This window comes from Astyanax mexicanus, chromosome 8 (assembly GCF_023375975.1).
Source record: "Astyanax mexicanus isolate ESR-SI-001 chromosome 8, AstMex3_surface, whole genome shotgun sequence".
NCBI classification, from domain to species: Eukaryota; Metazoa; Chordata; class Actinopteri; order Characiformes; family Acestrorhamphidae; genus Astyanax; species Astyanax mexicanus.
Genome location: NC_064415.1, coordinates 27,007,255 through 27,029,328, shown reverse-complemented (window position 1 = coordinate 27,029,328; position 22,074 = coordinate 27,007,255). Strand labels below are relative to the sequence as shown.

General features: G+C 39.0%; 1 protein-coding gene across 1 annotated transcript in view; it reads left to right on the top strand.

The window, feature by feature from the left end:
• The window catches only part of LOC103037002 (adhesion G protein-coupled receptor A3), a 51,965-nt gene extending 32,070 nt beyond the window's left edge, over nucleotides 1–19,895 (top strand). Inside the window, exons 5-19 of the mRNA XM_007255175.4 lie at nucleotides 766–837; nucleotides 1,750–1,910; nucleotides 4,874–5,087; nucleotides 6,347–6,511; nucleotides 8,033–8,234; nucleotides 8,831–8,980; nucleotides 9,962–10,117; nucleotides 11,409–11,609; nucleotides 11,997–12,204; nucleotides 13,341–13,549; nucleotides 13,823–13,947; nucleotides 14,245–14,368; nucleotides 15,525–15,670; nucleotides 15,918–16,013; nucleotides 17,986–19,895. Of these exons, the coding sequence (XP_007255237.3) occupies nucleotides 766–837; nucleotides 1,750–1,910; nucleotides 4,874–5,087; nucleotides 6,347–6,511; nucleotides 8,033–8,234; nucleotides 8,831–8,980; nucleotides 9,962–10,117; nucleotides 11,409–11,609; nucleotides 11,997–12,204; nucleotides 13,341–13,549; nucleotides 13,823–13,947; nucleotides 14,245–14,368; nucleotides 15,525–15,670; nucleotides 15,918–16,013; nucleotides 17,986–19,504 (3,748 nt within the window). The 3' untranslated portion in view covers nucleotides 19,505–19,895. The remainder of the gene's footprint in view (nucleotides 1–765; nucleotides 838–1,749; nucleotides 1,911–4,873; nucleotides 5,088–6,346; nucleotides 6,512–8,032; nucleotides 8,235–8,830; nucleotides 8,981–9,961; nucleotides 10,118–11,408; nucleotides 11,610–11,996; nucleotides 12,205–13,340; nucleotides 13,550–13,822; nucleotides 13,948–14,244; nucleotides 14,369–15,524; nucleotides 15,671–15,917; nucleotides 16,014–17,985) is intronic.
• The last annotated feature ends 2,179 nt before the right edge of the window (nucleotides 19,896–22,074 follow it).

Genomic DNA, 22,074 nt, shown 5'->3' with positions numbered 1-22,074 from the left:
CGAAAACCAAAACAACCACAACTCCTCTGATTGGTTCAAAGCTGTCTAGCGCGTGAGCAATAAAGTAAATATAGCTAGAAGGTTCTGTGGGATGGGATGTACAGTGTATATATCTGCGTATTAAACAGAGTTGCACATACAAAACTGCTTAGTATGGAGCAGCAACAAAGACAGTGTTAATAGCTGTGGCAATTAACTGGCTAATATATCAAGTTAAACTGTACCTGAACAGCCATTTAGCTTAAATAATGGTATATTTGGTAGTTGGGTTGGATCGCAGCCAGATTTTGTTCTCACCACATACTAACCGTTTGTTTGAAACTGTTTTTTTTTTTTTTTACACCTGCTAAAACAAACCACACAGAGAGTACAAACTAACCAGAGTCCGTTTAAACCAGACCAAATAGTGCTGGTGTGAAAATGTACTAAGTTACTCATTTTAACCAAGTTAAATTTATGTTAGGATAAATTATCACAACCCATGCCATTTTGTAAGGCCATAGACAATTCCTCTGGATGAAACCCCTAAAATCACTTTATATGTGTATAGGCAACATTCATACTGTTTGAACAATTGTTTACACAAAAAAATCTTTTTTATGATTTAAAAAAACTGACCTGTTGAGAAATGTAATGTCCGTAACCACTATATCATTCTGCTCTTCTTGTTGGACTAGAAGGTATTGTGTTTCCACGTTATATGCTCTTAGCATGCATTCTCCTCTACACTAGCTAGCATTTAATCTGTTTTCTTTTTTTTTCCAGCAATCTTTCAGGCAACATGTTTTCATCTCTGTCTCAAGGGACCTTTGACAGCCTCGTATCTCTGAAAACACTGTGAGTAAACTGGAGGTTAAAATCATTTAAAATTCAGGGTACCAGTACAGATCTCTTTTTTTTGTTTCTATACTGGTGATATTACCTAATTTTATGGATATGCAGTACTGGTCTTGGCCAGCATCTACAAAAATTCCTAATAACCATATAACAATATATTGAGTAGATATGGGGATTTGGCCTTCTGATTTGCAGAATCACTAGAATCACTATAATCAGTAATATAATTAGTTTTAAATGAATAAGTTGGCACCAGTTTGATCTGACATGAACTCCGTCTCCTTACTTATGCACATTATTAATTTCATCAGCTCCACTTCTCCATATAGGGACACTTTGTATTAATTTTATTAGTAGATATCCTATCCTTATATTTAGCAAATTAAATTTAATTAAATAAAAAAAAATCTAAAAATTTAATTAAGCAATCGCAAAGTCTCAAAATGAGTGAAGTGACTTCTAAATCAAGCAAAAGTCACTTATTTTTTGCTTTAAATCTAAACACAAGACTTATTTTGAGTTCAAATGACTTAAAATAAGGTGAGAATTCTAGGTAAGACTGATTTAATATCATTATTTCTAAACTTAACAAAATAATCTTTGTAAGTCAAATTCCTATTTATAGAAACACAAATGATTTATTGCCTTGAAATTAAATCATTTCACTTACTAAGATTTAGTTTTTTGCAGTATTCAAAAAAGCTCACGGGATGCTCTTGGCTGTATTTGTCTGGTTAGTGGACTGTTCATAGTTTAGTAGTGATGCTGAGCTGTTTAAAACAAAGAGATGGTATTAATGTGGTGGCTGATTAATTGGTATATATTAGAGGAGTTATTGAAGAAAATAAGTATATTAATTGCATTTTGTTGTTTACACTATATTGACTTATGCACTGTGTGTGTTTTTCTTAGGGAGTTTCAGAGCCCCTATCTGCTGTGTGACTGTAATCTGCAATGGCTGCTGCGCTGGATCAAAGAGAAGAGTGTAGGCGTGAAGGACACACACTGCTCCTACCCTCGCTCTCTGCAGGGTCTGCTCGTAACATCCATCAAGCCTGAAACTCTAACCTGTGGTAAGGATCTGCAACCATGAGTTCCAAACCTGGGGACAAAATTCAGTCTTTGAAGAGACATGTATAAAGTATTAGAGACAGAGACTCAAGAAAAGTACAAATGTGACTTCAGTAGAAGTTGAAGTGGAGCAGAGAGGTCTTCTAATAAGTTCAGGTTGATCTCTTGATTCACTCAAAGATAAGGAGCTTCATCAAACCCAGTGCAGTGCAGAGCATCTACTGCTCTGGCTTTAGTGATAATGTGGGTTTTGAATGACTCCCGACATTTTTATAATTGTAACAAGTAATGATGCAGCACACAAAAATGTATCAGAGTAAAAGGAGTATTAAACAATTCTAAAATATGTAGTGAAGTAAAAGTGGAAGTAGGAGAAAAACTACTACTTCAGTAGATACAGATACAGCATTTAGTACTTAAGTACAGTGAAGTAGTTGTGCATTATTACTACAGCTCTGGAAAAAATTGAGACCACTTAAGTTTCTGAATCAGGTTTTCTGATTTTGTTATTTATAGGTATATATTTGAGTAAAATGATGTTGTTTTATTCTATAAACTATAGACAACATTTCTCCCAAATTCCAAATACAAATATTGTCATCTAGAACATTTATGTGCATACAACAAGAAATGGCTGAAATAACAAAAAAGATTCAGATCTTTCAGACCTTAAATAATGCGAAGAAATACATCTATGTAATGCTGCAGGCCGGAGCCCAAGTGGGCGTGGCTAAAGGGCGGAGCATGTGTCAATCATTGTCGACTGCAGCCAATCAGATACTACACTTTTGTTGTCAATCACTTTTTATTAAGCCAATCCTCAGACAGACCAAGCTGTCCATCATTCTTTACTGCAGCCAATCACCTTAACAGATCTGTTAAAAGAAGGCGGAAACTGCGGTGCTACTGGTTAAACGTAGCGCGATTTAAACTTCTGAACAGCGGTGAAGCTGAATGTGTATAAGTATTTTACACAATACTACATTAACAGTTTAAACACATTTATGTGCTACTGTAGTTAGTCCTGCCTATATGCACTGGTGCTCCGGCCTGCAGCATTACCCTTCTCAAGAAATCAAGATTATATTCATACATTTTAAGAGTTCAGAAATTAATACTTGGTATATAACCCTGGTTTTTAATCAGTTTTCATGCATCTTGTCATGTTCTCCTCCACCAGTCTTACACACTGCTTTTGAAAAACTTTATGTGGGTGGTAATGACTGTGACCGGCAGCATCTGGTTACAACTGTCCATGCAAACAGTGACTCTGATAGAAATCTATGGGATATAGCAAAAACCATAGAACACAATACTAGTGGATGTCCCGTGTCATTTATCATGTAAGCATACTTCCACTAAACTAGAAGTCCACTAAACACACTACATAGATTTTTTTGCGAAACACTAGATCTGTCAGAAATGTCCCAGTTTATGTAAAATGAGCACATTGCTTGTTTATGTGTATACCTTTACTTTATGACCAAATAATTACATGCATTTGAGTCTCTAAACTAGTTTTCACTACAGTATTTTAATAAACACAAATTGCTGTTCTTAACCTGTAACAGAACCCGACTCTTACACTATACTCACTGCTGACTGCTCGGATAGATGTAAGATAAGCACACAAGTCTGGCACTGAACACCGTTCTTTTTTTTCCTCGTCCTCATATTTTGCAGAGGTTGTGCAATAGTTTAGACTGATAAGAGAGTAAGGCAGTCTGGCACAATGAGCACTTTGTCTGGCTGCTTTCCCAGACTCGGATTAAGCCCAGTTCTAGACTTTTCAGTGAAGAATCACTGTTCACACTGCTTGATTTAGTTCAAAGCTTGCTTTAATATGTCTGGGGAAACGGCTCCATGACGACTTTGATGTTCAATGCTAACGGTTATTGGTGGTGGCTGGTTCAGCTGTTGTGGAGTTAGACCTGCTTTCAAACACACTTCTGCTCTCTAACCTTTGGGCTTTGGCATACCTTACCTAAATGAGAAATAAACAGGAAGAAAACGATGATTTATTTTATTTTATTTTTTTCATACTGCAAAAGGGTAGAAATTGCATAATAGCTCTAGCTTAAATATAATGAAAACACAAGGGGTAAAACAGAGACTTAAACATTATTACGTTTTGGGCTTGTAATGTTCTGCACAATATATTAAATTATATATATATTAATTATTGAGATGCACCAAAATAATAAAGGCAACAATGATACGAAAGTTAAAAAAAAAAAAAAAACATTTACCAAACAAATAACAGACACCAAACCAGTACAATTTTAGTAATGGTTACCTCAGTAGCTATTCTAATGATAAATTTACCTCAGTAGTGCTATTGTAATCATACATTTACTTCTGTAGTTTTCTTCTTATCATAAATTGACTTAAGTAATGTTATTCTAGTCATGAATTTACCTCAGCAGGGCTACTCAGGTGAAGTGAGTAAAATTTACGCAGAAAAGGCAGCCCGTTGTTTGGTAAATAAACAAATGCTACAATTTGTTTAATTGTGAAGAGGTTAAAAAATTATACAAAGCAGAACTAAGTTTTTGGATGCTTCATTTCAATTAATTCATACTGCAGAGCATAAACATGAATTTAAACCTGTCGTTTGTCTTTCCAAAACTGTTTGCTCTCTTCCCTGCAGTGTGTACAGCAAGTGCTCTGATATGCAGCGCCACCGGGGGAGGAGGAGTGGGCCCTTCAATGCTTCTCTCATTTACATTGTTAAAATAGAAAATAATTTAAATTATTGTTATAAATAGAAAGAAAATTATGCATCATTTTTATACTGGTGACTCCTCAAAACACCATTAAAAGACTCCAAGCATGCAGCATTAAAACATTAATTAATTGGTTAAAGAACGACTGAGATATTAATATCACAAAGGCCGTTATCACACAGTCAGTAAATCAATGAACTGTGAAACTTACAGCTCTTATCTTCTCTGTTTTACTTCAGATGCACCCCTGGAGCTTCCTTCTTTCCAGATGACTCCATCCCAGCATCAGATCGTCTTCCAGGGGGACAGCCTGCCCTTCCAGTGCATGGCCTCCTTTGTGGATGAGGATATGCAGGTGCTCTGGTACCAGGATGGAAAAATGGTGGAGCCTGATGCTACTCAGGGCATCTACATAGAGAAGAGCATGGTGCAGAACTGCTCCCTCATTGCCAGGTATTGTCTCCATACACAGAAAAAATATATACACAGTGCTTTAGTAATGTACGCAATTTGACACTCATGAGGTGTAACATTAGTACAAATTGTCTAGATGTCAGGTCGGATTATCTCAAAAACTCTAGACAGATCTTTTTTTTCCTTTTTTTTATTCTGGTGTGCAGTAGAGCTGAATAATTTGGACAAAAATGTAAATAAATTATTTTAATAGTTTCATTTAGGCTACTCAAACTTTGTTTGTCACTTGGAATAGCTGCACTCATTTTTTCCCAGACTAAGAAGTAGTGGTGAGTTCATTGTCAATCAGTAGATCGTAGATATTACGTAGACAGGGGTAATTTTAAAACTACAAGGATTATGTGATAAATTTGCCCTATAATTTTCTTGTGGTCGTATTATTATTTACAGGGAAAAGGCACTCTGTAGTGTCCTATAATAAGCCATATTATGTTTGTTAATATTTGAATGAATGAATTTCAACTTATATAGAGCCTTTCTAGAAACCCAAGGACGCTTTACACACAAGCACATTACACATTAACACTCATCCACACACCGGTGAGAAGCGGCAGCCAATAGCGCACAGCGTACTCTCAACCGGAAACGATCGGGCACTACAGCAATTACCCAGGACAGAGTGCCAATCCATATCTGGGCACAGTCATACACACACATTTACACATACACTTACACACACAAACCTACATACATACCACACACTTTACACATACACACCAGATCCATTTAGAGTAATCAATTTTTCTGGAAAATTTAGAGTATCCAATTTACCTGATCTCCATGTTTTTGGACTGTGGGAGGAAACCCACGCAGACACAGGGAGAACATGGAAACTCCACCCAGATAGGGACTTGAACCCAAGCCCCCAGTGCTGGGAGGCGGACGTGCTAACCACTAAGCCACTGTGCCGCCCAGAATTGGATGGGGATGGAGAAGCTATGGATGGGGAAGGAGCTAGCGCTTAGCGTTGTTAGCGGCTAATGCTAATGCTGCTGGAGAACTAAACTGAAACTCTTCTATAATGCTGTACTTCATCAGAGTAGCTTTACTGCTCCTTACAACCTGACTGCTAAAATTCATACATAAGGCGCATTTTAAGGCACACTGACTATTTTGGGGAAAATTAAAGTATTTAAAGTGCTCCTTTTAGTGTGAAAAATACAATAAACAGAAATGTAATTTGGTTAATTCATGAAAGGTTTGTAATGTGAAAACAATCTGGTCTTTTCTCCTCACAGTGCCTTGACCATCTCCAACATTCAGCCAGGCTTCACAGGGGACTGGGAGTGCCGTGTGAGGACCAGCCGAGGCAACAACACCCGCACCGTCCACATCGTGGTTCTGGAGAGCTCTGCCAAGTACTGTGCTCCTGAAAGGGTTTCCAACAACAAGGGAGAGTACAGGTGAGTTCTGGGGGATCTTCCGAGGCTCTGAACAGTAAGCTGTATAAAGTAAAAGGTTTTAAATCTGTTCCCTGAGGCAAAAGTATTTAGTGGTTCAGCATGAGAATTGTAGCTCTTCACTGCTCTCTAGTGGCTGGAGAGAATGCAGTCTATGCAGTCAGTGGAGCATTGTGTGTTTCAGCATCAGCAGCACAAATACAATGCATTACACAACTGCAGTCTGGTGCAAGAGGAGAAAATAGCCTGCAGGAGTTTTACAGCAGTTTTGCAAAGGTTAAAAGCAAAGGTTTGGCCAAACATGGAGACTGTTTTCCTCTTCTCCTAAACACATTACATCAGGGATGTGGGATCAGTGGTGTGGGAGGTTTACTTTAAGGTTTTCACTAAAGCTACATAACAAGTGTAGCTTAAAGTAACAGATGCAATGTAGAACTGAGAGGTTAAAAACGTTTTGTTTATTCCTGCTGCTATAAGGCTGCATAACACCTCTTGTTGCTTAAGCACTTCATCACTGCATGTTTTGCTAAGGATTAGTAAACTAAAGTAACTAGAGTATATGGCTGCCTGTTTAAAACTATACATTTAATCACATGTACCTCAAATTACTTTGACTTGTAAAGTGACCAGCTCCTATTTAAAAAAAATAATCTTTTTTTTCTTTATCTTATATAATAATTTTTAATCTTTTTTTTTTTTTAATCAGAACAGACATATATACAGTTCTAAACTATAGGAGCTATATATAACTTTAATTTGTGCAAATTTATTTAGATTTTGTTAAATATTAAGTGTTGGTTACTACAGCAACTTGAGTGGCTCATTGAATTTCGTTGTGGGCAAAGCTTTCATGATAGTCTAATTCTAATTTAAGAATTTGTGGACAGCCCTTTTAATGAATTCATTCAGCTACTGTAATTTCCATTCTTTGCTGATACAGATCTACAGATTTACATACCAATGCATCAGTGCAAAAATCAGTATCATTAAAAAGTCACTTCAGTTAAAATGCGAAACTAAAATTATATGGATGTAATTTAAATTACACACAGAGTGATCTATTTTAAGGGTTTATTTCTTTAATTGTTGATAATTATGGCTTACATACAATGAAAACCCAAAAATCAGTGTCTCAGTAAATTTTAATATTATGTAAGACCAATTTTGGCGGTGTGGGCAGTGTGCCAAGTCCTGCTGGAAAGTGAAAGCAGAGGGAATCATGAAGTGCTGTAAGATTTTTTGGGAAAATTCTGCACTGATTTTGGTCTTAATAAAACACAGTGGATCAACACCAGCAGATGACATGGCTCTCCAATAAACTATTTAGAAAAAGTAAGCACATTTTTAAAACCCTTGATTTCTGTCAAAATACTGTATCATATAGCTATAGAAGAGGTGTAGAATTCATCTGGGAATTATTTATTCTTTTGCATGAAATAGTCATTCATATCATGTTCATACTAACTCTATAAAGTAAGCCTGTATTAATTCATTGAGTTTCTTCTGTTGGTGTGTATGTTTTAGATGGCCACGCACACTGGCTGGCATCACCGCGTACCTGCCCTGTGCACGGCAGGTGACTGGTACAGGCATCTACTCGGGCAGCTCGGCTGAAGACCGCCGTGCAAGGAGGCGCTGTGACCGCACTGGCCACTGGGCCGAAGAGGACTACTCCCGCTGCGAGTACATGAAGGACACCACCCGCGTTCTCCATATCATCAACCAGGTACATAACTGCTTCTTCCTCCCAGCATGCTGCTCCTCAGGGTGCATTTACACTTTTTTTTTTTCATTTCTTCTTCTTTTTTTTACGAGAATGTATTAGAAGAAATATAAATTATTAATGTGTACATAGCTTTTTTTTTTAAACAAGTATACCAACATAATTCAATGAAAATGTGAAGGGGGAAAAAATAAAATGCATTTTAATGTTATTAACCTCTTAAACTCCCCTATTGGTGGTGCATTGTTTTTATCCACTAGTATAAAATAGGAAGAGATCACCAAGTTTGCACTACTTTGCATGATTAAATATTTATGTAGCTGAAAATCTCGCTGTTCCTATAAGTTTTTCCAAAAAGACAATCAATGTAATTTTGATAAGGCTAAATATATACATATCTCGCCACTTTTATCATTGTGTACATAAAAAATATATTAATTAATGTTACTATACTAAATACAGTTTTAAGAATCTGCTGCTTCTGGTGCATTTTGTTTATAGTTTATTATTTTTTTTCCTATCCTAATGCCCAGCCCTACCAAAGTCCACTATTTCTCATGTTCTTGATTCTATTGTGTCTGTGTTGCCTTTGTGAGTAGATGGCTCTGAACCTGACCAATGCCGTGCACACAGCCCAGCAGCTCCTGGCTTATACTGTGGAAGCTCCGAACTTCTCTGACAAGGTGGATGTGATCTTTGTTGCCGAGATGATTGAGAAGATTGGGACGTTTGCTGAAAAATATAAAGAGGTGAGTCTAACAAACATAAAAGCAGCTCACTATTAGCATTAGTAGTTGATTACAAGTAACGGGTCACTAGTGAATGGTGGGTCACATGTAAAGCTACACAATCTGTGCTGAATCCCAGTTTAAAATATTTTGGTCCATGTAGTGTACATCATATGCAGCTCTGGAAAAAAATGAGACCACTTTGATTTTTACCAAACCTCTGAAATACTATATATATATATATATATTGTATTTCAGCCATTTCTCGTTTTCTGCAAATGAATGCTCTAAATTGTAATATTTTTATTTGGAATTTGGGAGAAATGTTGTCCTTAGTTTATAGAATAAAACAACAATGTTCATTTTACTCAAACATAGACCTATAAATTGAACTTATTCAGTGAAAAATGCATTTATATTTGAAGCTGGATTATTATTATTTTTTTGCGTGTTTTTGTATCTAGACTAGTCCTTAGCATGTCTATAATGTTTGTGCAACTACAGAAGTACCACACTTACTAAATTTAGTCTGAATTGTAACCAGTAAAAGACAAACTGAGCTTACTTAAAAGGGCCCGCTATTATCAATACCACTGTTCACCACCTCACTCTCATGCGTTCTTCTTTACCAGAACACAAAGCGTGCTTTCTGTGGGTTAATCCAGGGAGAGAGCAGCATTGGGGGGAGGAGATAAGATCAGTATGGAGGGATTTGACTGCAGAGCTGTAGAGGAACGTGGAACTATGTCTCTAGTATCAGCTTTCACTGTGCACCATGTTGAGGGGAAATGTTAATGTGCATCACCTACATATGAATGTTGTAGGTTTTGTTATTAAGTTCTTAGTGAACTTTATTCAGTTCCACCAACAGATCTCCTGATTTACTTAAAAGAATGGGTGAAGTTATGTGTTATACTGTGTTTTTATTTGTATGCTGGTGTATACAAATAATGCTGCTGAATATTTCAGTATTTGTATGTGTGTGTATGTGTTCTATCTCAGCTAGGGGACGTGATGGTGGATATCTCCAGTAATCTGATGCTGACTGATGAGCGAGTGTTGTGGATGGCACAGAAGGAGGCGCGAGCTTGTTCCCGTATCGTTGAGAGTCTGCAGAAGATTGCTGTACTCCGATTGGCCAGTGGATCTTACTTTACTGTAAATACCATATACATTAACTACGTATTTCAATAGTCTAAGAGTTGGACTTTACTTTATTCTCTCCCCCAGGGAAAACTTCTCTTGGGCCATGCAAAACTGCATCTAGTTAACATCGATTAGTACAATCACTTATGACTTGCTACAGATATCACACAACACAATAAAATACAATACTCCTTAAACAAAATAAAAAATTGTGACAGATGCAGGTACAAATTAATGTCTGTACCTATGTGGCCTACACCTTGGCACTCTAAATCAGATAATCAGATACTCGGAAGCGAATACTCTCAGAGAAGAACATGATCTGGATCAGGGATGATTCACTTTGCTAACCTAACAACAGACTCCTCATAAATGACATTAAGGGGTTCATTGCTTTTCAAGCAATTCATTATTTGTGTTAAAAAAAGACAGACTGATATGCCATATCTTAAAATGCTCTTTAATATATACTTGTAGAACAGGTTTATAAGCATCTGATTCACTCCAAAGCTTCTCAGGCTATGTTCACATTATCAGGCTGAAGTGACCCAGATCTGATTTTTTTTTTTGCTCAATGTGGCTCAGATCTGATTTTTTTCATGTCTGTGTGAACGTGCCAAATCCGATTTGAGCTACTTTCATATGTGGTCTTAAATCGCATGCGCTCCAGCAAAAGATGCACCACATATGAGCTGCTAACTCATCCATTTCACTGTTATAAAGCGAGTCATCTTTCAAATATGACGTTTTTGGTTGTTGGTGAAGAAATGCGTGTGTGTGCGTGTGAGGCGTTTCAGGGACAGATTTGTTCACATTACACACAGATACAGCTCACTTACATTTGTGAATGTGAACCATCAATAATCCGAAGAATCTGAGCAAAAAATCAGATTTGAGCAATGTGGCTTGTAATGTGAACATAGCCTCAGTCTTCTCAAAAAGTACAGTCTCTGCTGCAGTCTAGTACACAGATGCTCCACATGAGTCGACCACCCTTATGTGCTCTTAGATACTTAGAAGGAGATACCTGAGATACAATCTAGTGCTGTTATAAATAACCACTAGCCTGTGATACCCAATCCCTTATTACACTTTGGGGCAGTTTCCCAGACAGGGATTAAGTCTAGTCTTAGACTACACAGCATTTTGAAAAGAGATTTTCCACTGATAGAAAAAACTAGGCTCTGTCCATGAGCAGGAAAATGCCACTTTGATTTCTAAGTACAAAGCAGAAATTTACTCTGTTTTCTTCTATCTTTTTAGTTCTGACTTTTTTTTTTATTGTTTTATTTTTCCTCAAAAGAACTCCCACAACATTGCAGTAGAAGCACATGTGATCAAGGCCAGCAGCTTCAACGGCATGACCTGCACATTGTTCCAGAAGGTGGCGCCAGAGCGCACTTTGATTCCTCACCTCGGAGCTCTAAACCCTGATATGAACCTGGACCGCCAACTCAGCTTTAAATGCAATGTCACCAGCAATCTCTCAGCCTTGGCATTAAAGGTGTTGTGTTTATATTTTGTTTACATTAGCATTTCTGTTGTGTTTGTCATATTCTGTCTCATTTTTATTTTTCTTGTTTTGTTTGTTTACTTACACCATTTAAAAATATTATCTACACTTTTAATTATGAGTAGACTTATACAAATAATCCTATATCAGGGGTGTAAAACCTTACTCACAGCACATTGTACACACAATATATGCTAAAGTCACTGTCCTATTAGGGAAACATTCTGGCAACAACCATTTACCCTTTACGTTTAAAATTCAAAGAGGAATGTATTCAAGTGAAATGTGTAGTTTAATTACAGTGCAATAATAAATATCAATGCATTTTTAATATTTTAATCAGTCATGGTTTTAATAACAACTTCTCTCTATTTTCAGAACACAATAGTAGAGGCATCAGTCCAGCTTCCTCCAGCTCTCTTCTCCTCTCTGCTCAGCCCGGGTCAGAGTGATGACACAGTCTATAAACTTCAGCTTCTTGCTTTCCGCAATGGCAAACTCTTCCCTCCCACTGGCAACTCAACCATGCTGGCTGAGGGCAGCAAGAGGAGAAGCGTGGTCACACCTGTGATCCTCACCAAGATCGGTAAATCACAACACAGTAGATCACGACTCAATGATCCAGTTTACACCTGGTCACTTAATGAAACTAGTGTCTGATTTGTATCCTGATTAAAATTTCTATCACACAAGTTTTCGTATGGTAGACAAATGTGTGTCCGGTTATTCAGATCGAAATCAAATTGCTGAGTGGGAGAGAATATGATAATTTCTCATGAAATGTTTGTTAAATGTGTCTTGGAGAGATGAATGCCTCAAATGCATCTCAGTTCACCTGCTGACGAGCTTTAAATAAAGAGATTTGTATCTGTTTTTAAGAGTTTACACTTGTATTTCATGTGGTTTGGCCTTATTCACTTTAAATCCTGATACTCAAGACTCAAGTATGAAGTGACCAGGTGTTAACACATTGGTGTTAAGTCGAAGGTTCTGACTCATTTGGATGTTTTCTGTAAATACATGTGTGTTTATTATGGTAGTAAATATGTTAATGAATCGAAAACAAATAATAAGTGTAACATTGATAATAAAATTGATAGAATTATGTTTCAAATACTAGAAAATAAGAGTGTTGATTTTTAAAACTGGCTGCAGTACTTTTCTGTATTTTATTGCATATGTTAAATCATACATCATAATTGGAAATTGATTGACATTCCATGATGATTACTAACCTTTTTTTTAATCACATACATTTATGCATTTGTGATTGAGTCAAATGCATTTTTTATAATCATATGTTTCAGCTTTAAAAATAAAAAATAAATATATATATAATATTATAATCTCATCTCTTTCTCGTCTCATGGACATTAGATTGTTTCTTGACTTTTGAGATGAGTGTCTTGTTATGACCCTACCTAAAAAAAAAATCAGCAAGGAAGTAACTGTATGTTTTTGACCTTATTTTAATCTTCATATAAGCATATTTTAAAAGGGCTTGAAATGCTCCAAGAAAGCTCCAAAATGGCCACTTTTCAGAAGAGAAAAAAATAAATTTGAGTGTAAAGATCTTTTCTTCCAAGTCATTTTGAGATTTACGTCACATGGAAAAGTAAAAAACAGACAAAAAGAATATTTGCCTTAAATTGTATGAAGAGCAGCTGATCCTGAATGTCTGTTGTCTAAATCTTCTGAATCTTCTCCTCTGTTTTACTTTAGAGGGCGTCTCATTAAAGCCTCTGCGCAGTCCGGTGAATGTGACTCTGCGTCGTTTCCTGCACGGCTCGGACCCCGTGGCCGCCCGTTGGGATTTCGGTGTGCTGGACGGTCAGGGTGGCTGGCAGTCTGAAGGCTGCCGGATCCTTCATCACGATGATAATTTCACTACACTGTCCTGTGACTCACTCAGTAACTACGCTCTGTTGATGGTGAGAACAATTAATGTGTGTTTACTGAGATGCACTGAAAATATGTTTTTGTAAGATGTCTAGTTGTCTGTGGTTAAGAGATGCTAATGAGTATTTTCCTTTTTTGTATTAACTAGCATTGTTGTCTCCTGTGTGATTTGTCTGTGACAGGTCCTTTCTGGGTAGATGCTTGGGCAAACAAACAAAGCATCTGTCACAAGATTGTGAGAGAAAAAAATGATATAAATTGTCCAGTGTTTTAACGAGTGTTTTTATTGTGCTTGTTTTCAACAGGATCTGAGTAGGACAGATATCGTCACATACAGCTTCAAGCCTCTCCACCCAGTCATTTATGCCACAGCTATTGTACTGGTGCTCTGTCTGCTGGCCATTATAGTCAGCTACATCTACCACCACAGGTAAAAACCAAGAAAACGCTCTTTTTTCAAATATTATTTATATGACGTAAAAAAAGCTGATTAGAACGTTTGAATGTTTAATTCATTAGCAATTTATCCAAAAAAATCCAAGCCTCATCTCATCTCATCTGATCACTTGGAAAAAGCTTTGTTAGTTAGTGTGTCATTGCAAGATGCCACCATATGGCCAAAGCTGGGAACAATACCTTAAATTGAATCCTGGTCGTGTACAATGAGTTGGATCTTGTTTGTATGAATGGTGGCATTAATCTGTGCATTGTTCTGTGTGGTCTGCAGGTCTGTGCGTGTCAGCAAGAAGAGCTGGCACATGCTGGTTAACCTGTGTCTGCATATTCTCCTCACCTGTGCTGCATTTGCTGGGGGCATCAACCAGACTCGCTATGCCAGTGTGTGCCAAGCGGTAAGAATCTACATCACTGCAGAGCTTTTCAGTTTAACAATTGCTTCTTCTGAAGTCAATATTTTGGAACATTTTGAAACACTTTAAAAAGGAATGTTTTGACTAAAAACATGCGATTGATTAGAATAATCCAACTGTGAGCATTGTGTACAACATTTGAGATTAGTTAGCATATTTGTTCGGACTATAAGGTGCACCGGATTATAAGGTGCACTATCAATAAACGTCTATTTTCTGGTCTATTTCCATTCACAAGGTGGACTGAATTATATGGTGCATTATGCGACACTAGTACGAAACAGGGGTGTCACCATGTTTTTTTTTTTATTACCTGTAAAGCTAAGCTAAGTTAGGTAAACAAAACTAATTCTTAAATTTTTAAATTTTCTTTCAAAGTCAAACGAGCTCTGGATGTTAATCTACACAGATTGAAAGCATAATTGTTAACTTGGAACATACAGAATAGGCAGTTAGTGTTCTCCTCCAAGCACTGGTTGCCCTATGTGATGAAACAAGTCCTAGCTAGAGAGTGAGAATCAGAAATTCTAAATTGTGGAAAACAATATAGCAGCCTATATACTAGGGGTGTGCCATAACGTATCGTACGCAATAATATCACCGACATTTTTGAATTTCGTGACTGATATTATACCCTGAACTATTGTGCCATATCACCCACCCCTAATTAGCACATCAGGGAACTACTTTTTGGCTGTTTTTAGCAAAAGACAAGTATAACTGTTCTTATTTCTCACTATATATCTACTAGAGACAGATTATATCTGTCCAGTATCATTTATTTTAAGTAAGTTCTGAATATATTGAGATGATTGTAGTGCATTTTTAGTATCTTCACATTCTGAATCATTGGCCTCTGTTACAAATCTGTTCAAATTCTTTAATAGTTTAGTTTATTAATATCTCAGTTAGGGGTGTGGCATATCATATAGTATGCAATAATGAAATATTTTTATTTTGTTGCAGTAGTGTATTCTTGAAATTATTTTTTCAATGTAATGGTTTGTCATATCGCCAAGAGTATCGTTATCTTAAAAATACCATGAAATATTGCAATATTATTTTAGCGCCATATGTATGTACTACATTCTGCCCTATTTATTAGCCATGAAGATACTGAAAATGGTGTGTTCCTCAGGTGGGAATAGTGCTGCACTACTCTACATTGGCTACAGCCCTGTGGTCAGGAGTTACTGCAAGGAACATCTACAAACAGCTCACACGCAAGACCAAACAATATGAGGAACTGGATGAACCTCCACCTCCCCCCAGACCCATGCTGAGGTAGAGTATAAATGTATAATAGTTTCTTTTTCTTGACGTGTGACATTTGTCAGTGTATATCCTTGGTATCGTGTCCCATGACTCCTGATTTAAATGTGGATTCACTAACAGGCAATTCTAGACAATTCCAGTCTTACTTACTTTTTAGGATCCAGTTAACAGCAGAGCTTTAAGAATGCAATAAAGGATTCAGTAGTGTTAAAATATGATATGTCCACTAATCTTAAAAATATTATTTGTTCTACAGATTCTATTTGATTGGTGGTGGAATACCGATCATTGTTTGTGGCATAACTGCAGCTGCTAACATCAAGAACTACGGCAGTCGAACCAGTGCTCCTTAGTAAGTATGATGTTTCTAGCATTAAATGTAGCACAATACTGCATGAAATAAAGTAAAAGTCAGTTCAAAACCATTCATCTCCTTTCAGTTGAGATTTCTAAGTGTGAGAGTAGCAGTTGCTCCATAAATCAGAAAGCTACAATAATGCTTAATGCTAATAATTATGTTTAAAACAGGTATTCTTGTTCTTTATTGCATGAGCAGACCTGCTGTCATGTACACATTTTGTATAATGCATTTATATTGTGACACGTATTTTGACCTCCTAGTACACTTGTGCGAGTGGCTGGTATGGTGCAGTGGATAACACTGCCTTCCAGTGAGCTACCCCATCATGTGGGAGACTGGGGTTCAGTTCCAGGTTTGGGTGATTATTCTGCGCTACACCAATAAGAGTCATTGGGCAAGACTCCTAACACTATGTTGGCCCACTTCTGTAATTGGAACAACATTGTGAATTACTCTGGATAAAAGCGTCTGAAAAATGCCATAAGTTAAATGAATGCACATATCGTTTGACCTCTCGTTTTAGTCATGTCGTTTTCACGAGTGTGTTTGCATGAACTCATGCTGGTTAGCAAAAATGGCAATCCAGCAAGGAAGCTTTATTTGCCTCCAAATTGTCAACTCTAAAGGCACTTGCGCTTTCTCTCTCCCTCTCTCACACACCCTGTCTCACACTCTCACACTCTCACTCACTCACTCACTCACTCACTCACTCTCTTTCTCTCTCTCTCTCACTCTCTCTCTCTCACACTCTCTCTCACAATAATAATAAATATAAATATAATTTGCTAATGCTTAGTCTAATGCTGTTTCTTTGATTTACATTTACATACTTATTAATAAATGCTTAACATCTGGAAGGTCACTTGGTTTACACATGCGTGCACTCCTTGATATTTTCACTGGGGATTTTGTGGTGTGATTTGTACAAAACAAAAAGGTAGGGAAATCAGACCACACTCATATAATATCCTTGGATATTTATTAGACTTACAGTCTCTGTTTCCTTTAGATATATTGGATATTATATGGTGCTGTCTAATTTTTTGTTTTATTACATATATTGCATGAGGAAAAAAAAAAATCCAGAACGCTTTAGAAATATTAATTCAGTCTTGTATACTTACATTGATTTGACACATTATTTGTAAGTCTGCATTTTTATATGGCACGTCAGCAGAAAAACATATGTCTTACAGTATTCTAGTATAATGACTGAATGTACATGACATGCGATGACTCACCAAACGTAAAAACTAAATCCTGTGTGCTTTAGCGCCTGCTTCAGGGAGCGCAGTGCTACTTTCTCAAATCTCCCAGCTGACACAACTGTCACATTCATATCTCTGCACACCCACGTGTGTGTTTTATTTATTTTATTTTAAGTCAATGGCATTTTCGTCCCACGCGCTGTGAAGTGAATAATGGATATTTTGCGGAGGCGAAAAGTTGAGGCGCTCTGAAGTTAGCGAGCCTAATTATGGCATTCTATTTTTAGCCCAAAGCCTAGCCACCCTGTGTCTGCCAGTTTCCCTGCCTCTCTCTCGCTCTCTCTCTCTCTTTCTGCCTCGTCCTCACTGATGGCAGCTGTTTGGGTAAAAGCAGAGCAATTTGGAAAATCTGCACCATCTGAGTTGTTTTTTTTTTTGTTTTTTTTTTAGAGTTTAATTAATGTTGCGCTACCAAAGACAACTGCGGTGCGATGCGTGCGGAGAGCGCGCAGAGTCGTACGACAGACTTGCTCATTGTGAGACAGGAGGAATGCAATTTAAATGTTTCCCCATATGGCTGATGAAACTTTGATGGCGGATGTCTCTATCTGGGACTGATTTGCATGTTTTGAGCTTTTGAATGTGATTAAATTGAAATTAAATGTGTAGTGGTATGATTTGCATTTCTACATTAATTGGCTGTGTATTTTATTTCATTAATTAAAGACTAACAAAAGCATCTGCTGTTTCCTCAGCTGTTGGATGGCTTGGGAGCCCAGTCTCGGAGCGTTTTACGGTCCAGCGGCCTTCATCGTCTTTGTGGACTGCATGTACTTCCTGAGCATCCTCCTTCAGCTGCGTCGCCATCCTGAGAGACGCTTTGAACTCAAAGAACAGTCTGAAGAGCAGCAGCGGCTGTCCGTGGCCGAGATTGCCGAGGTCCCCCCTGCGAATGGGGACGTGTCGTCTGTGTCTGGCATGCAGCCAGTGTCCTTGTCAGCGCTGGAGAACGAGCATACGTTTGCCGCTCAGCTCCTCGGCGTGGCCGGAGCCTTGGCTCTTTATATAGTGCTTTGGATATTTGGCGCATTGGCTGTTTCTCAGGAGCATCCGATAGATCTGGTGTTCGCTTGCCTTTTTGGAGTAGCTGCTTTGGCGCTGGGCGCGTTCCTAGTGGCCCGTCACTGCATCAGTCGCCAAGACATGCGCCGGCACTGGTCACGGGCTTGCTGCCTCGTTCGAAGGAACTACGCGGTCCAAGTTGACGCCCTGCTTGTGCCGTTGCCAGGGGCTGCTGGGAGTGAATCAGCCGCTACGGGCAATGGGGAGTCTGTAAGGTGTCCTGCTAGTGGCACTGAATCATCATGCACCAACAAGAGCGCACCAAGTCTGCGCAATTCTAACCAGGGCTGCAAGTTAACCAATCTGCAGGTGGAAGCGGCCCAGTGCAAGTCAATCCCTGCTCCGTCCAATGGTGTCCCTCTGCTGGACAACAGCTTAACAGAACACTCGTTGGATAATGAGATCAAGATGCACGTCACGCCTGTTGAGGTCCAGTATCGCCCCGTTGGCAACAACGGTCACCCCGGGATGGGGAGCTCAAGTGTCAACGGACATTCGGTACGGCACCACAAGAACCGGGCACGGGCACACCGAGCTAGCCGCCTGACTGTTTTACGCGAGTATGCTTATGACGTGCCCACCAGTGTGGAGGGAAGCGTCCAGAGTGCCCCTCAAAGACGGCATCACCACGACAGCCTGCATGCCCGCAACAGCCGGCGAGCAGCCTACTTGGCTTACCGCGAGCGGCAGCAGAGCCAGCTTCAGCAGGACAGCAGCGATGCAAGTGCTAGCCTGCCGCGCCGCTCCCGCCATTTCGACAGAAACGCCAACAAGGGCGGGGGCATTAACCTTGGCAACGGCCGCCTGGGAAAAAGCCTCGGGAATGGACTTACAGGCAGCCTGGGAAACGGCCTCGGCAGCAGCCAAAGCAACAGCCAAAGCAATGGAGTCAGTAACGGGTGTGCAGTAGTAGTAGCAGCAGCAGTAGGAGAGGGAGCTGAGACTGAATTATCCAGCCCAGTTAAAGACTGCCCAAAGCAGCCCCTCCCTGTTGAACTGGAGGTGCAGCCCAAATCGTACGGGCTGAACTTAGCCTCAGAGAACGGACCGAACGCTAAAAACTCAGAAAGGCCACAGAATTTGCCGTATCTGAGTATAGAGAATTCAGGCAGCATTAAGACTGGTCTATGGAAACATGAAACTACCGTGTAGCAAACAACGTTCCCTCCTCATAGACTCTTTATACTTTTACTTTTTCAGTATAACTGTGAACTTCCTGTTTTTTTTAATAATTATTTTAGACTATATAGTTTAAATGCAGGAAAAAAAAGAATTTATATTTGAACTGTTTGTATTCAAAGTTGAAAAAAACTATAAACTATTAGTATACCACTTGCCAATTGTTATCAACGATCTCATCAAAAGGTCTATTTTTGTACTGTTTTTCTCCTTTCCGAATGTAAATGACAAATGATTTTGTATGTGAAAACACACAGCGTTCTTGCTGTGCATCCTATGGGTATAGGTCTAGTGACTAGATCATCTTAATGGATTAGATCTTATGCTCTAACCTGTTTTGGATTAATTAAACTGTTAAACTGTTTCCAGTTGCTTTTGCAAACGTAAATAATCAGTCCTCAGTGCCACTTTTACTTTCCAGCCGACTCCGTCTCAAAGAGCTCAGTGTTTGAGAGTTCAGTGTTTGAGAGTTCAGAGGTGAGCTAAAGATTCCTGGTCCAGGCTCTGTATTTGCTGTAATTGGGGTACGATGGTGTCTATTTCCTGAAGGCTCTACGCTCTAATTGAGGTGCAGGTCTTGCTCTCTATCTGCTTTTCTGCACAGCGGAGGAGCCAATTCGGTAGACTGTGTCGAGAATATTCCGGGCCACTGCCTTCTGAGTCAGTGCCCACGCCGTGATTGACGGCAGGATCTCAGGTCAACCTGGCTGTTACTGGCAGCGGTGGGAGAGGGGTATAATTATTGGAGTGAAACACCACCAGCTCCTCTTCCGCTCCTCTTCCTCTTCTCTCGACTTGTTGTCCGTGGAGTAACTTGCTGTAGGGCATCACTGTGTGGGTGCGCGTGAGAGTATGGTGGGGAGATAGGATAGTAAAACTCTCTCTTCCTAAGTAAGAACAGTGCAGGGGTTTTCTTTAAAACCATGGAAATCTAACGAGTGCCTTGGGTGGTTCTAACAAAGTCCGGGAGGATTTCTCTCTCACATCAGGAACATCAGGTGTAGAAGGCTTTAAAGAGAAGGAGGATAACTGAAGCACAGTATGTGGTGGACTTCCAGCCAGGTGATTCTCAGGAGATGTAATCTCTTCAAAATTCAGCCTTAATATAATCTAGTCTTTCTTGTGGGAACTACCGGGTTTTTGACTTGCATTTCATTTCTTCTGCAAATGCTAATGATGCAGATTTGAATCTTTCCCTTATTATGCCCTTTATTAAATGTACCCCTATTATGTAAATCTAGTGTTGCATAATAGGGGTACATTTGTTCATCATTCTGTTTTCACAATATTTTCAGCAAAATCTGAACGTTTGAATTCGGTGGTACCAGTGCAGACAAAACAGCACTGTTATCATTTCTTTTCTGCCTGGATGAGCTACTTATTAAGCTAATTAATCAGCAGTAGAAACAAATGGTGGTTTTGTGTAGGACTGCAGTGATTAGTCTACATAATCAACAATGGAAATGATAAAATTAGTTAAAACTGCAGAATTGTGATGAACTGAAAGTGCTGGGGACAGAAGCGCAATGTCTGTCACTAATAGAGCACAAACACAACATTCAGTACCAGTTAAAAGTTTGGACACACTCAATTTTTTTTTTTTTTTTTTTTTTGAGACTGGTGTTGTGGGGGACTGTTCAAGATACTAAGAAAACCCTTCCAGGTGACTCTACCTCATGAAGATGCCTTCAAAGCTAAATGTATTACGTAGAAAAATCTAAAGTATATAAAACCGATTCTGGTTTGTTCAACACTTTTTGTTTATAAAATATTTCCACAAGCTGAAGCTGTCCAAAACTTATTATTGTATGGCTCCACGTGGTCCAAAGGTCTAAAGCGCTAGAGCAATATGATCGAGAGATCGCTAGTTTGAATCCCGTTCATTCTGCTTGCCATCAGCTGCCAGTTCTGAAAGAGCTTGTTTTTTCTGATACCTCTTTTCCACCAACAAAGTGCTGGTGCCGAAGCCGGTTCCTGCGAACCTGCAAACTCTGTAAGAACCGGCCCGTGTTTCCACTGCTCTAAGGAGTCACTTACTACGTATGTGGAATACACTGCAGAACCCGAGCTCCTCTTGAAACTTTTGCTGCTGTCCTTGGTGGAGCACTGTTGATTCATTCTCATTAATTTAGCTGCTTCTGCTGCTCTTAGCTGTGAATTGAGGTGAGGTTTGTAAACAACTCTGCCCTGGAGACGCTGGAACCGGCTTTTCTGACCCAGAACATGTGATTTTGCAGTGGAAACGCAAAGAACCGTTTTCAAACCTGGCACCAGCACTGGCACCATGCCGTGGGTGGACAGTGCTCTTTGCCCTTATCATTCCTAGGGTGATGTCAATCAGCACAAATCATCCGTGAGCTGATGTATCAAAACTGAGTCGCGCCGGCGCTCAGAGGGAGCAAAATTGGCCCTGCTCCCTCCGGGTGGGTAAATGGCAATCTCTCCCCACATTACTAAAGGGTGATGTCCACAGCACAGGGCATCTGTGAGCTGATGTATCGGAACCGAGCTGCTGCGCTGTCCTCCAAGCTCGCTGGCTGCTC